Source organism: Carcharodon carcharias, chromosome 15 (genome assembly GCF_017639515.1).
Source record: "Carcharodon carcharias isolate sCarCar2 chromosome 15, sCarCar2.pri, whole genome shotgun sequence".
NCBI classification, from domain to species: Eukaryota; Metazoa; Chordata; class Chondrichthyes; order Lamniformes; family Lamnidae; genus Carcharodon; species Carcharodon carcharias.
Window position 1 is genome coordinate 128,354,284 of NC_054481.1, and position 16,663 is coordinate 128,370,946.

Here is a 16,663-nt window from a genome sequence, read left to right on the forward strand (position 1 = left end):
CAAGGCATGTGAAGATTGAGCAAGGGCACAATCAGGGAGGCTGTTGTCCTTGATTTGCCCACTGGTGCCTATTGCCAACTTTTAGCAAGAGGAATAGTAACTTGGAAGGAAGTAGAGAGCTCTTAGTCACTGCAATTCAGAATTGCCACCTTCAGGACAGGCAATTAAGAAGAGAAAGTCAGGGGATAACTGGAAGAGAATTCTGATTCAATAAAGCACCTTACGCAACAACCAGGAAACTGGTAAACTGGTCCGATTCACCAAACTCTTGCTGGCAAATGTGATGTTTGGCGAAACTGTTTTGCAAGATCTGCGTAAGATTTGAATGTCAGGAATTTTGAAAACCTGAGCGTTTTGGCTTGTAGAGAGGAACAAAGAAGGTGGGGAAGAAAAGAGTTATCAAAGCTGATAACCGTCACAGTCCATCATAGTATTTTTGAACAGTTTAATTAAAGGGTGAGCCTTCAGTTTTCTGATCAATGCTCTGTGAGTAAAGCTCCATTCTGGCAAGGGAGCATTCTCAATGAAACCCCGGGAATCTAACTCACAACTTCAAATCAGTGCAGTTCACAACACGGTTATACTGTCATCTGGAAAATTTCGCACATCCATCAACAACATTCAAACTAGCTTTCATTTAGATACAAGAGCTTCTGTCTTGAGAGTTTAAATGTTCCCTCAAGGTGCGGTCAATATCAGGTGCTGTACTCTCTACTCTGATGGTGAGGGTTAGGCACTCGAGGAGAACTTCGTGGGGAAAAGTTGTAACTCCAGTTGTTTGTCAAGCCAGGCCAAGTGGTTTTGTGACTCCATTAAACATACAGACCATGAAAACCTATCGCAGCTCAATGCCAAACTCACATACAAAGGAGACCGGGCAACAATACACTCCACCCCAGCCCCCTAACCCCCCCAGTTTTTAAAATTTAATTCACAGGATAGAAACATAGGAACAGGAGTGGGCCATATTGTTCCCTGAGCCTGCCCCGCCATTTAACTAGATCATGGTTGAACTGCTACCTCAATACCACCTTCCCGCACTATCCCCATATCCCTTAATGTCATTGGTATCTAGAAATCCGCTAACCTCAATGACTCTGGGGTAGAAAATTCCAAAGATTCACCACGCTCTGGCTGAAGAAATTCCTCCTCATCTCGGTCCTAAATGGGCCTACCTCTTAACCTGAGACTGTGCCCCCTGGTTCTACAGCCTCCAGCCAGAGGAAGCATCCTTCCTGCATCTACCCTGTCGAGCCCTGTCAGAATTTTGTACGCTTCAAAGAGATCACCTCTCATTCTCCTAAACTCTAGAGAATGTGGGCATCACTGGCAAGGCCAGCATTTATTGCCCATTCCGATACAACTGAGTGACTTGCTAGGCCACTTCAGAGGGAAGTTCAGGGTGAACCACATTGCTGTGGATCTGGAGTCACTTTTAGGCCGGACTGGGTAAGGATAGCAGACTTCCTTCCTGAAAGGATCGTTGTGAGCCAAATGGGTTTTTAGAACAATTCCGTAAGTTTCCTGGTCACCATAACTAAAGCCAACTTTTCATTCCAGATTTATTTGAATAACTGAATTTAAATTTCAAGCTACCATGGTAAGATTTAAACTCATGTCTTCAGATTATTAGTCCACTCCTCTGGACTACTAGTCTAGTAACATAAACACTATTCTACCTTTCCCTTGAAGCAGTTTTCTGTCTTAACCACCTCAATGTAAAATTATAGCTGTTGGTCTAGATCATTCATAGAATTACTAAACATGAGAAACTTAGCAACATTAAATGGGTAGAAGGTCCTTCACACAAAGGATAGTGGAAGCCTGGAACTCTCTCACCCAAAAAGCTCTTGAGGTTTTGGGTCAATTAAAAATTTCAAAACTGAGATTATTCATTTTTTGTTGGATTAGGGTGAATGGCATTGCTTAATTGAGTACTGAGAGCATGAAAAAGGGTGACTGCCGGGGCACTGTTGGTGGTGGAGGCAGAATTATGTAATGCTGCATTCTGTAAATAAATCTATTATCAAGTAATGGATTTGCATCTAGTTTCACATTTCACCATCTGGCTTGGGATCCAGTTATCATATATGTGACCAAGGCAAGTAGATGAAGTTAAGACCCAGAACAGCCATGATCTAATTGATTGGAGGAACAGGTTGGAGGGACTGAATGGCCTCCTAGTGCTCCTATGTTCCTAGTGTTTGTAGTGGGATTAAATTCAATTTCCCAACTACTCATCTTACTTCCTAAACAAGGTCTGTAGATTTACAACTGACTGTAAGAATGACTAATAAAAGCACAGGATGGAAGCTATGATAGCGGCTCAGAGACTTCTAGTGTTTCACAGTGCTATGATTGTGTGGCTCTGGTTTGGAACAGGGGGAGCCAAACAGATCAGTTGTTGGGTCAAGGATATTGTACAGAAATCCAAGATGATGGACAGAGCTCAGTTCCCTTTTCTGGTACCAAGACAGGTGACTCCACCTCTTAGAAACTGAGCTGCAGGTGGGAGGTCACAATGAAATTGGGCCTACCAAGAAAATTATTACTGGCCCCAAATTTTTAAATGCTAGTCCTTTTCCTGTAAATTGTGGACACAAGATCTGGGCATGGTGATTCTCACCAAGTTTCATAATGTTCAATCTGTTCTCAGATCAAGTTCCCTATAAGTTAAAATCTCACATATAAACAATGGCCTTTATTACCCATTGCTAGCTGGCATGGTTGAACTGATTCCAGAAGGTTTATGAAGCTTTGTCAACTGTACAGAGGAGTGCAAAGTTCAAACTCATCTCCTGTAACCTTCATAAAGTGTCTCAAATGTTTAGCACAGTTCTGGTAGGGTGATGGGAGGAATCTCACAATGGCTGACTCGGAATAAATACTGCTTGCACCATTGGCACTGGCATTATGCATCAAGGAACATCCCAATTATCAAACAACAGGTCTGGACATTGTGTTGAGGGGTGTAGAAGGAAAGTACTTTCAATCCCCGGGCTGACTCCCCAGCTTGGCTTGTTCAATGGGGAGCCTCACCCACCAAAAGTGACCTCTGGAAATTTGGACACGTGCTGCACATGATTTTCCCAGTGTTTCAATAAATCAGCGGAATGATCCCGCACAGCCCAACCCCCTCCCAAATTCCTAAGTGCACCTTTTGTTAAGTGAGATGCCTCACGGAGAGCGAGAAGGCTGGGAAGTTAACTTCCTCCACTCAAATTAAGTGTGAGGCATTGCAGTCAACAGGTTCGGACCCTTCACAGAAGGAGAACATTTTAAAATGGGAGGGGTAATGAAACAGAAAAGAACATTTTTTTTCCTCTTCTGCAGGCGTAATGTGGAAAGCGATGCCTAGGAAAACTACTTACATTTTTGAGTGTGTCTTGTTTATCATCTAAATATGGCATTGCATAAAACCTCAGATGCCCACATTGCCAAATGTGTGGAGCAAATAGTTTTCCAAAATAACTGAAGCGCTACTCATGGTGCACTGGGCCTAGGAATACAGGTCGAGGGAGCATGAGGTATGCAAGACTTATGGCCCTCATATGGCTTGAATTCAGCAAGAATAATTTGTTCTGACAGAGTGTCAGATAATCTTACTTTAAAAATAGTGTAAAAATGTATTGACCTTATCATATTTCTTCCCAATGATGTCATCCCCTGCCTTTAGTGTCCTGGGTTTCAGATAATTCCATATTTCTATATCAGAAGCCAGTTCAAGAGAAAGTGTCACTGGAGAGCGTTAAATGAAGTACCCTAATCTTTGCACTTAAAGTCTGCAAATTCCTCCATGAAAGGCAGCCCAGACCTTGGCTATATTTGAAGCAATGCAAATGGCAAACAATCGGAATTCGGCTTGTGTGACTCGCACCTCCTATTGTTATTTAAACGCTGGCTGAGAAAGAATTTGTCCTTTCAAAGAAAGTCCATCACTGAGCCGCACGCTCAATTTGCACATCGTTTTTGTTCTGATGTGATTCCTAATTGTTGTGAGATTTGACATTCAGAAGGAAATCCGACATCAGGAGATGTGAACCAGCAGGGCTAATTATAGTTTTGATAATTAGGCTTTCATGTCTGAATCTTTGAGGGGAAAGATGGAGCATAAATGCCTATTAGTATCAACACCTCGTTGGGTTTATTTTGTTGGTCAGCAGAATGTGTAGTAAATGCAGAAACCTATCACCATGTCGCGAGTCTCCATTCCAAACTACTGAAAGATCCATCACAATATTTTCCATTTGTCGAAGGTGGAATGTGCACTCCTTCCCTGTATTGACACACCATACTTGGGTAAGCAAGAGTCAGGGCTTGGGGACCTGTGCATAGGGTGCTATTGTGGTTTCATCACAATCATTACCTCACTGATAGATCCAAAAGAGCTCAAAACACACAAGGCCTTACGTAAGTCTCTGGGATGGACCACTTAACATATAATTACTGAAAGCACACACGGCCATGCACGCCACATGCAAGAACACCACAACGGTAGAAAAAAAGCACGCCAAAATTCATTTGGGAAAAATAGGCTTTGTGTGCGGAACAAGTTCTACTAAAAATGAGCAAATAATTCTGGGTGCAGTTTTTAATCCCTTAAACTCTTACATCCTTCTTAAAGAAGCATCTTGCTTATCTCATTCTGAACTGTCACTTTTAGCCTCAGTTTTGATTATATTTCCTGTCAGAACTGAAGAAGTAATACTTCTCACAATAACAACAGGAGATATATTTAATGTGGGGTTTTTTTTTAAGTGTACAACCGGGATTTTTCTTACTGTTTTCAACTAGCAAGTAAGGCTAAATGCCCCCTCATAGAAAAAATGTTTCCAAAACAGTCATAAGAGCTAGAATTGAAAGTATATTTATCAATTAGGGGCAAGTGTGGCTCACCTGAAGAAGTAATACTTGCTTGTCTCATACTGGCCTCACTGGAAGAATTGTAGCCTTCTTCTTTCGGTCCCACTTCCTCTGAATCTCTGTCATCCATGCAACTGCCATCGAGTGATCCTTGAGCTCCATCATTGTCCTCCTCATCACTACAACCTTTGGGCTGCACCATGTACACCCCTTCAGGGGGGACGTACTCCCCGTCACCAGCCTTTATTACCCTTTCTTCACCACGGTCCCCGTGTTCATCCGTGTATTCCCCATTCACCCATTTTTCTATCGCTTCCCGCCTTTTCTTGTCCTCCTCCAGCTTCTGGATGTCCTGGAGTCCGTCGGGATAGTCAGCGTCCCCTTCCTGGTCGCCATGGCGCAGCCCGTCAGCACTGTCGTTCTCTTGAAGTTTATGGTCTGGCTCGGCCTGCTCTGCCCCGTAGTCGTAGACAACCTGCCGACTCAGCTTGGCACAGATAGCGTTAAGCTTCAGGCCACCTTTTCTCTTGGCAGCCATCTTGAAATTTCCTGAGGTCTCTTCAGTGCATAAATTTCATTCAACTTTGAGTCAAGCAGCCGTCAGGAGAAGATGAAGAAAAGAGAGGGGGAAAAAAACGTTATAAATATTCACAATGCTGAACAAATGAACAGCAAACAACAGTTTTATATTTACCAAAGGGATATGTAAAAATGGGAATGGGAAACACCAACATTAATTACCACTGGAGCTTTGCAATATGCAGTTTTGATTAAGATTAAAGTAAATCGCACAAAAGAAACCTGTCAGAGCAAGATCATTAAGTCACAATGATATAAATAAACATCTGCAAGATATGGAAATACAGAGTTTGACTAAAGGGCATCATTACGATGGATGAAATGATCTATTGATATCATAGAAAATTGAACAAATGAGAGTACAATATAGGCAGTGCTCTAATAACTTGACTACCGACTTCTATTCATCAATATTCAAGTCTATCACACATACAGTTGTTATAATTCCTGTTTTGACCCTATGTGTGCAGAGCTGGGAAAAGAGCTGGGAAAGGGAACAATGACATGTTGTGCATTTGGGTGCTATCTTTTTATTTTTCTGGCCAGTTCAGCTGCTTCAGGTGGAAAAGACACTGTGGCATCACCTGCCTTGTGGAGACAGCCACATTCAGCCTTCGGACCAGCAGCAATATAGGGAGTAAATAGCCCTGGCTGTTTGTGCAATGACATTTTTGTATATGTGAGCTTCACACACACACACACACACACACACACACACACACACACACACACACACACACACACACATGCAAAGATGTTTCCACATGAAGTAATGTAGAAGCAAACCGATTTGTATTTAGTGTGGCACCAATGGGTAAGTGTTCGTAAGGCCTGTTACATTGGCAGTATTGCAGACTTAATCATTTTATTTATTCCCAAAGTGACCTAGATTCAGATTCCTGAAGCTTTTAAGCCACTTTCTAGGTGAGAGCTAAGATTGGTGCAAGTTGACTTAGAATTTGATAATTTATCGGTTCCCACCTTCTAGCTCTGAAAAAGCGGTTTGCCTCCAATGTCTTTATTTGTAACGGCAGATCTCGTCCATTTTCCTGTTTAAACCTCTCCACCATCCCTTCATGATGACCTTAATACCTGCATCTTTGACCAGGATTTTAGTCACCTGTCCTAATGTCTCCTTCCCTGACTCAGTGTACATTTTTTGCCTGATTATGGTGCCGTGGGACGTTTTACTATGTCAAAGGCGCTATGTAGATGCAAGCTGCTGTTGCTTTTCAGTGGGACAAGATTTGAAGGATAAAAACCACAGCTACTAAGAGAAGTAGAAAAAACGAAATGGAGAAAGAAGCAAAGGAATGGCCCTTTGTTTAAACAATGCTACTGGATTGGCCGATTTTCTGTGGTACAAAATGGCTGCTTTGATTGGAATCCACATTCCCTGCATCTTAAAATATTCAAACGACAGTGCTAAATGATGCAACGCTAGTGTTTGTAAACACCGTCCAACATAACCTGGGATGTGGGGGAGGCTTTATTTTGCTTAGCTGGTGCACATCCTCCAAGCCCATTTAAATCAACATCCAACTGCTTCATTCTGCTGCAAATATTGATACACAAAACCACAATTGGAATTGAGTTCTGCTCTGATGCTATTCCATCAATAACCCAACATAATATTCTTAACGTGGCATGTGTGAGAATGGAGCCTGCTCAGGGACTTCACAATAGCCGCTGGGTACAGGGGTCAGTCTGGACCTCCCAGTGCAGGGCCATGCTATTGTTTTTTTTTTTTTGCGTCTTGTTCTGAACTCCCCGTGCGAATAAGCAAAAATAAACTGAAACCGATAATCTTTTGCTAAAATAATCTAGCTATAATTAACAACTGTGAACTCCAAGCTACAGAACGTGTGTGAGCACCCACTCACGTTGACAAACAGCCACAAGCAGTTAACCAAGCATTTAACACATTTGAGTAAGGTTAGTTCATAGGCAGAGACAACAAGTTTTTTTTTAAAATTATGAAATGAAATAAAAGCAGCTGTTGGAAAATACAACTGCTTAGTATTGGTTCTGCAAAACAACATTAACTATTGATAACCCAGAACAAACAGTCCTTCCTAACCATCTTCAGATTATCCCTGTAACAGTTGTAAGGGCTTATGGAGGTCCACCTCCTCACCTTGCCCCATGCCTGTTGTGGAGTGCTGCCTCTCAAACTTACATAATCTACTGTCTCTAATGGAGAGGGACGCCAATGGTCCTTTGTGGACTATGGCTAATTACCTGAATATCCATGGATATTTATTTGAATGGAATGGCAAAAAAGTTGAGTCAGGCCTGAAGGTCATGTCATGGACATCATCACAGAGAACGAAACAAATTTTAGACGATGACTTTTCCAAGGACAAGTGAGACGGAGAAGTCCTGGAGCAAGTGCATGATGGGAAATGATGACTATACCAAATCAGAGGAATGGCAAAAATGAACTTAAGGCTAAAATGTTTTTAAATAGAATTCCAACAGCTGACTATCAACACAGGAAACTCTTTGGTTAGGGGAGAGAAAATAAAACTTTGGCGTCCTGTGTTAACACATTAGCTCTTCAGCATGCATTCAAATCGAAGTCAGACTAATGATTGAAAGTTGCCTCTGTCCTGTTGGTTCTGAGGTTGATGTAAAAGGTAAGATTGACCATCTTCGAGTGACCGTGTGCCCCAGTACGTTTGTCAGTTTGGCAGTGATTGGTCATCTCACTTCAAGAATCAACAAGGGTGAGTGGTGTGAGAAGATACAGTGCAGCAACTCACCAAGGCTCCTTCGACAGTACTTTCCAAATCCACAACCTCTTTCACCTGGAAGTACTAGGGCAGTGGACATATGGGAGCACCACCACCTGCAAGTTCCCCTCCAATGCACACACCATCCTGATTTGGAACTACATTGCTTTTCCTTCACTGTCGCTGGGTCAAAATCCTGGAACTCCCTTCCTAACAGCACTGTGGGTGTGCCTTCGCCAGATGGACTGCAATGGTTCAAGATGGCGTCTCACCACCATCTTTTTGAGGGCAATTAGGGATGGGCAACAAATGCTGTACTTGCCAACAACACCTACATTCCATGAATGAATAAAAAGGAATAACAATGCCAGGGTGTACGGCTGAAGGTGCGTTGTTAGGCAGACTAGACAGAACTTTATTCTGCACCTCACCCCTGGTCTGGCCATGCTTACTGCTGACACCGACTGCCTGGAATGAAACTGTGTTCCATTTCCCAGAACTAACATCCTTCACTTCAAAAACAAAACCAGTTTTGTGATAAACATGTTGCATAAAAGATCAGAATGGTTTCAATATGCAAAAGTACTGTTATTAAAGTTCTTTATGAATTAGAAGGTCATTCACAAAGGTTTAATAACCTTTATATCATAGGTTACACCATATAGCATTCTCTTTATATAAAGACTAAACATGTTTGTGGATTTACTGTGCTTTGGCTTTCCAATTACGTTCGAGATTATGACGTATTTTAATGGGAACTTAATGGAAATTTTTCCCCACTTGTTGTACAAAGAGATTGTTTTATATGGTTTCTCTATTACTGAAGGAGCTGGAACAATCCATTTTACAACCGAGGTTGTGGGATATCAGAATCTTCCAGTGAGGGGTTGCGTTATATTTATTTGAGTTTTATCTTCAGTTATTCCTGAATCTGTTCCAAATGAAGAGGCGCTGCATAAACAATTGATTCATTAAATGTTGCAATTTCTTGGACCGTCATGTTAAGGCAGGAGGGTCATAGTCACCAGGACAGTCATTTGGAAAAATCATCTGGAAAAAAAATTGTGAGGAAGTGGAAGACATAAATTTTGAAGTATTTTCACAGAAGCCTTAGAAGGAAGATTGAGGTCACCTGGGTGTAACAGAGAAGGTCATGTCTGTTTACAATGCACAGTATTTCAAATTCTAACTACTGATTTCCTTTGTAGGAAATGGCTTCAAGAAGCTTTTCTTTCATTTGCAGTCTGGTTCCTGCCTATTTATATACATTCATAAACACTCATTTAATAGGCATTCTGCAGGAAATTGAAAAAAAACAGAATATATAGACGATAATACTCGGTTGCTAAGGTAATCTGACTTTTATTTCAGGAGCAAGGAGGACCATATATCCAGGTCTGTCTCCTCCATGCACTGACAGGCCTATTATGGTGACCAACTGTGCATTATTCATGTTATCTAATATAAGGAATGAAAACTGAAGGGGAAAAAAAGGGTGTAAAAGTCAAAAAAAGATTACAGAGGAAGCGGCTAGGCTTTCATCAGTTGTGAAGGGCATTGCTCTGATATTACAAGAAGGAAAATGCCAGTCGAATAATTTGGATATTGTCTGCTCATAAAGCCTAGGATTCGAGATATGAAACATGTCTTTGCACATGAATGGGTGGGGGGTATGGGGTTTGTTTTACAATTGGGGTGTTATGGAGAAAGTTTGTTGGGGAGAGTGTGACAGGGGAAGTGTTACCGGAAGTAAGTGTAACCCATTCAGGAAGTCCGTGCTATATACAAGACATATATATTATTGATGTATACACATGGATGCACATGGAATATAGACCAGTAGATCTCCTAAAGTATGCTCATGAGGTTAGCAGAGGTCAAGTACATGTTAGTGAAGGTTAGTTAAGGTGGAGTTATGCTTAACCTTGTCTATACCTTTTAAGATTCCTGATCAGCAACTCTTTGAATTCACATCCTTAGTTGAAGCAGACACTAATTGTTGAGGGACACTTCACTAGATTGGCAGCTAACACCAAATCCCACCCTTGGGTGAGTAGGCTTATTAAGGACAAGAGAAAAGTAGCAGGGGACGTTAACAGCAGCTGTCTGTAGAAGGGGAGGCCACCCAGAATTGAAGACTTCACAACTTTTTCAGCATCCATTTCACCTGGGCCTTAATGCACAGTTGGCGAGGTGTTGCTAATACTTTACACACAGGATACGTACTTACGAATTAGAAGCAGGGTAAGGCCACTCAGCCCTTCGAGCTTGCTCCACCATTCAATAAGATCATAGCAGCACTGATTATAACCTCAACTCCACACTCCCACCTACCCCCTATAACCTTTCAACCCTTGCTTATCAATCATCTATCCACCTCTGCCTTAAAAATATTCAAAGACTCTGCCTCCACCATGTTTTGAGGAAGAGAGGTCCAGAGGCCATGATCCTCTGAGAGAAAACATTTCTCCTCATCTCTGTTTTAAATGGGTGACCCCTTATTTTTAAACAGTGACCCCCTAGTTCTAGATTCTCCCACAAGAGGAAACAGCCCCTCCACATCCACCTTGTCAAGACGCCTCAGGGTCTTAGCCCAGGATTTTCAGGTTGGCGGGCTGCTGTGATTGGTGGGTCTGGGAGCGGCGGGGGACCGGACCGTTGACTGCAATTTCATGTTGGCCAGCCAGCCCAAAGCGCGGGCTGAGAGACTCAGCGCTGCCGGGTTGGGGGCAGGAGAAGGGTGAGCTGCCTCAGGGAGCCGAAGAGTTTCAAATCAATTAAAAACAGAACTTAAATTCGGGGAAAAAGCATCCACATTGTCAGAATGGGACACCTCAACATATGGACGACGAAAACTATTTTCAAAGTATTTTAATTTTTTTTTAAATTAATCACGGAAACCTCATCCTGCCCTTGGATGAGGTTTCCTCAAAAATGCAGCTTCCCCCCCACCACCACCACCACCACCCCCCCACCCCCCACCCCCGCCCCCCCACCCCCCACCCCCAACCAACCATTGTCAATTGCTACCGTAATGGCCTTAATAGGCCTCTTAATTGTCGATGGGTGCGTTGCTGTGTGTTGCACGCAAACGCCGAGCAAAATATTGCGCAAGTGCACGATGATGTCGAGATGCTCGCCCAGCGTCATCACACGCTATTTTACACCCGATCAACTTTTACATCCTTCCTTAACTAAGGAGACCAATACCGCACACAGCAATCCAGACGTGGACTCGCTAACACCCTGTACAGCTTGAAGCATAACCTCCCTGCTTTTGTATTCAATTCCCCTCCCAATAAACAATAACTTCCTATTGGCTTTCTTGGTTACCTGCTGTACCTGCCTTTTGTGATTCATGGTCTAGGACCCTCTGAATCTCAGCGCTCTGCAATCTCTCACCATTTAGATAATAAACTTTTTTTTATTTTTCCTGCCAAAATGGACAATTTCACATTTTCCCACATTCTTCTCCATTTGCCAGATCGTTGCCCGCTCGCTTAACCTATCTATGTGGTCTCTCTATGTCCTTTTCACTTCTTACTTTCCTACCTATCTTTGTGTCATCAGCAAACTTAGCCACGATACCATTGGTCCCTTCATCCAAGTGATTTATATAAATTGTAAAAATCTAAGGCCCAGCAGTGATCCCTGTGGCTTGCCACTGGTTACATCTTACCAACCAATGACAGCAGGGTAGGAAGCCGCTGCTCAATCGGTAGCATGCTTTTGCCTCTGAGCCAGAGGGTTGTGGGTTCAAGCTCCACCCCAGCACAAAAATCAAGGCTAACACTCCAGTGCAGTACTGAGGAATGCTGCACTGTTGGCAGTCCTGATTTCTGGATGCGATGTTAAACTGAGGCCTTGCTTGCTCTCTCAGTTGGTTGTAAAAGAGCCAATAGCTGATCAAAGTATTGAGTATAGGAGCTGGGATGTTATGGTGAGTTTGTATAAGACATTGATGAGGCCAACTTTGGAGTATTATGTGCAGTTCTGGTCGCCTAACTACAGGAAGGATATCAGTAAAATTGAAAGAGTGCAGAGAAGATTTACTAGGATGTTGCCGGGTCTTAAGGAGTTGCGTTACAGGGAAAGATTAAACAGGTTAGGACTTTATTCCTTGGAGCGTAGAAGGATGAGGGGAGATTTGATAGAAGTTTACAAAATTATGAGGGGTGTAGACAGAATAAATGTGAGTAGGCTCTTTCCACTTAGATTAGGAGAAATAAACACGAGAGAACATGGCTTTAGGGTGAAAGGGGAAAGGTTTAGGGGGAACATTAAGGGGCACTTCTTCACTCAGAGATTGGTGAGAGTGTGGAACGAGCTGCCATCTGACGTGGTAGATGCGGGCTCACTCTTAAGTTTTAAGAATAACTTGGATAGATACGTGGATGGGAAAGGTCTGGAGGGTTATGGACTGGGTGCAGGTCAATGGGATTAGCGAATAATATTTCGGCACAGACTAGAAGGACCGAATGGCCTGTTTTCTGTGCTGTAGTGTTCTATGGATCTATGGTTCTAGCCCTACCTCAAAGAAGAGCAGGGGAGTCATCCCCAATGTCCTGGCCAATATTTATCCCTGAATTCACATTGCAAGTTAACAGATTGTCTGGTCATTATCACACTGTTGTTTGTGGGAGTTGACTGAGTGCAAAATGGTTGCCACGTATACAGTACAATAGTGACGACACTTCAAAAATACTTCATTGGCTTACCACATCTGGAGTACTGTGTACAGTCTTGGTCTCCTTTTTTGAAAAAGGATTACAATTGCATTAGAAGCAGTTCAGAGCAGGTTCAGTCGACTCATTCCTGGGATGAAGGGCTTATCCATGAGGAAAGGTTGGACAGATTAGGCCTATACACATTGGATTTTAGAAGAATTGAGAGGTGATCTTATTGAAACATATAAGATCCTGAGGGGACTTGACAGGGTGGATACCAGGAGGATGTTTCCTCTTGTGGGGAAGACTAGAACTAGGGGACACAGTTTGAGATGGAGATGAAGAGAAAGTTTTTCTCTCAGAGGGTCGTTAGTCTGTGGAATTCTCTTCCCCAGAAAGCAGTGGAGGCTGGGTCATCGAATTTATTCAAGGCAGAGTTAGACAAATTTTTGAGCGACACAGGAGTCGAAAGCTATGGGGGAGCAGACAGGAGAGTGGAGTTGAGACACAACCATTTCAGTCACGATCTTATCGAATAGTGGAGCAGGCTCAAAGGGCCAAATCATCACCTCCTGCTCCTGAGACCTATGTTCCTATGTTGTGAAAAGCACCATATAAATGTGAGTCTTTCTTCTGTGACTCAGAAGGTAGCTAAGGCATAGGGTAAAACTCAAACCCCACTGGTTGATGAAATGAATGCTCACAATCGTATTATCAGGCCCCTTACCTCACTTACCTTGTACATGCAGCTTCTGCGAGACAAAGACAACTCTCAAAAGACACAGGAAAAGACAAAAGATAAAGACTCATAGGTTATTGGGGTAGGCAGGAATGTGGAGTTGAAGCCCCATGATCTTATTGAGTGGCAGAGCAGGTTTGAGGGGCCAAATGGCCTACTCCTGCTACATATGTTTGTACTGATTGAGTTCTACTGTATGTTCTCCAGTAAAAATAAACCTATCTAATTTTAGTCCTTTACCTCTGTGATTCTTAAGCTCCTGCTCATAGTCCTTCAACCTCATCTTTATCTACCTGAGGGTTCTCAACACCTTGACAATTATCTAAAGTTCTTCAATGCCTCACCAACTGCCTATGGCCTCAATTGCTATGCTTCTTCAGAACTCTGTTCACCTGCCAAACGATTTGGCTGAGTTAAACACCGTGTTAGTGAAGCCCCGGCAACCATCTTCGAAGAAACGAGGTAAGTGACAAGCGGGATGTTGTATACAGTCTACAAAACTAGCAAGTTTCCAGGGTGTTTTTCCAACAGTAAAGTGCAGCCTGAAAAGAGGTACAAAGACAGTTCGATCAGGACAGGGTGGAGCAGCTTCAGACCGTGTAAGTTCTGAGCTAGGAGTTAAGATTCGAGGTGTTTGGCTCAGTATTCCTGTAATAATCTCAGCTCATGTGTTTGATGGAGATATCTCCTACCTGGTGTGGAAATTATTGGATCTGGGCTCCACTCATGTGACTCTATATTAGTGTCGCTAACCCTGATTAAGATATTTGCATTAATTCCCAGTATTTCCTCTTCCTTTTGTGCACCAACAGATCCGATCATCTAATTAAAAGCTTCTCACCTTGAGGACTGATCATTTTGAGCCAGTCGAATCGGCGCCTTGCATGCACATGTGAAGAGGGCTCCCATGTTTGAAACAGGCACCAAGAAGGGAGTGCAGTCCCAGGACAGGGCAAGTGACAAGCCTTGACTTCCTGTTCACTTCGATGGAAAGTGGAGCTCATTAAAAGTCAACGTGTGTTTAACTGGCTGGGTTTTATTATATGTACTCTAGAGACTTCAGTGCAATTCAACAGGAGAAATCATTAGCAGCTCATCTTCACAACCTTCTATTAAAATGAGTGGGAGGCTGTGCCATGTGAATGACTACAACCTGAGCCTGGTATTGCCAGGGCATTGGCTACTTGTTGGCATCCGGCCCTGGAACAGTCTAAGTCAGAATTTCTGAAAGATTAGCAAATATTTCAGTTCGCTGCTATTCTTTTCCCCTGCTTTCCCTGTCCACTGGTATCTGGGTAAAAGCCACCAAAACACGACTCACAATGATAGCAGCTGACATGGAATCATAGAATAGGAGTGTTGAAGGAGGCCATTCAGCCTATCGAGTCTGTGTCCAGTTAGTCTGACTCCCCCGCTTTTGCCCTCTATCCCTGCCAATTTTCCTTTCCTTCAAGTATTTGGAAGTCGTTTCCTCAGCTTACTGAGTTCTGTACTTCAGTCAAATGATTAACTTGTACTTATTTCTTATTTAGAACTACTTCTATTGTTAACATCTGATTGGCTTTAAAAGTGACAGCCTAACAGGCACACGAGTGAACAGGGAGAATGTTGGAGCTGAAACCTGGATGTTTTCCTTCCTTTTCTGATCTTACTCGTCCCTCCTGTCTTCCTATCTGTCATTCCCCATCAGCGATCCAGGACAGCAGACAGATAATCTGCTGGACACCTCTGCCAGCACCTCGTCACTCTTCCATAAAGGGCCACTTGACCTCTGCCCTTTGCCCTTGAGGGCACTCCGTCCCTCAGCATGCTGCTTTCTTTTTAACTTCAGTCAAATTATTCGCTTGCATTTCATTTCTTATTGTGAGCTGCTTTGCTGTTTGGACACATTTAATAGCAGATTGACTTTCTACTTTACACAAACAGATGTGCTGGTGAAGACTCAAGAACTTTAAAAATTTCTGATAAACGTGCTTTTGGGTCTCGACTGTGTGCACATTTGAATAGTATAGCTATAAAGGGTTAAAAATCCGCCCCCCCCAACGGTCTCCCATAACATGGTTAAGACACCACCTGTAGTGGGACAGCGACGGACTTGATAACCCAGAGAACTACAAATTCATTCCAACCTCAACCACTGCAAGTAGCATTCTCACTCCTGGTCAGAAGATTATGGGTTCAAGACCCACTCTACAGACTTGACTCGACAGTACTGAGGGAGTGCTGCACTATTGCAAGTGCTGTCTTTCAGATGACAGCTCTCTCAAGTGGATGTAAAAGATCCAATGGCGCCATTTCGAAGAAGAACGGTGGGTGGGTCGGGTTGGGGGGGGGGGGGTGGTGAGTTCTCCCCAATCTCCTGGCCAATGTTTATCCCTCAATCAACATCACAAAAAACCAACAGGTTATCTGGTCGTTACCACACTGCTGTTTGTGGGAGCTTGCTGTGCACAAATTGGCTGCTGCATTTCCTACACTCACCACGCCTCAAACAAAGCACTTCATTGGCAGCGGGGAGTTTGGGACAGGTTGTGAAAGGCGCTATATAAATGGAAAGCCTTCCTTTCCTTGTGCGGCCTGGGTCGGAGCCTCCTGGTTGAATCCTTCTGATTGGACGATTTGAACCGGGGACAGCCCTCCTCTCTGTCTCAGAAGGCCGGAGGGGCTGAGGGGGGTGTTGGGGGTGGGGGGTGGGGGGTTTGGGGTGGGAGAGCCGGGGGGGCAGGAATCACAAGCTGCTGACCTGTTGCGTCGGCCGGTTGGGAAGGAATGCCCACGGTCAAGATCTTTCACCCTCCTGCCCTCCTGCCCAGATACCCTGGCAGCAGAGGGGCTCCCACCCATGCGCTATAACCGGGGCAACTCTAGACGCTTTTCATTTTAATTTCCAACCGCAGGCCCGTGTGTAAAACGGCTGATTAAAAACACCACTAACTCTTGGTTTAATAAGAAGAAGAGACCAAAAATAAAAAAAAGAATCTCTTTTGTGTGTGTGTGTGTGTGAGCTGAGACTGGGCTGGATGTGTTTTATTATTAGATTAAATGCATTTTTAATTGCTTTTGCTCTGCAGCCCTGTGAC

The 16,663-nt window shown here is 43.4% G+C and overlaps 1 protein-coding gene across 1 annotated transcript in view; it reads right to left on the reverse strand.

Moving 5' to 3' along the window:
* The window catches only part of casz1 (castor zinc finger 1), a 383,715-nt gene that overhangs the window by 111,706 nt on the left and 255,346 nt on the right, over positions 1 to 16,663 (reverse strand). The window contains exon 5 of the mRNA XM_041206599.1: positions 4,897 to 5,445. Coding sequence (XP_041062533.1) covers positions 4,897 to 5,401 — 505 coding nt within the window. The 5' untranslated portion in view covers positions 5,402 to 5,445. The remainder of the gene's footprint in view (positions 1 to 4,896; positions 5,446 to 16,663) is intronic.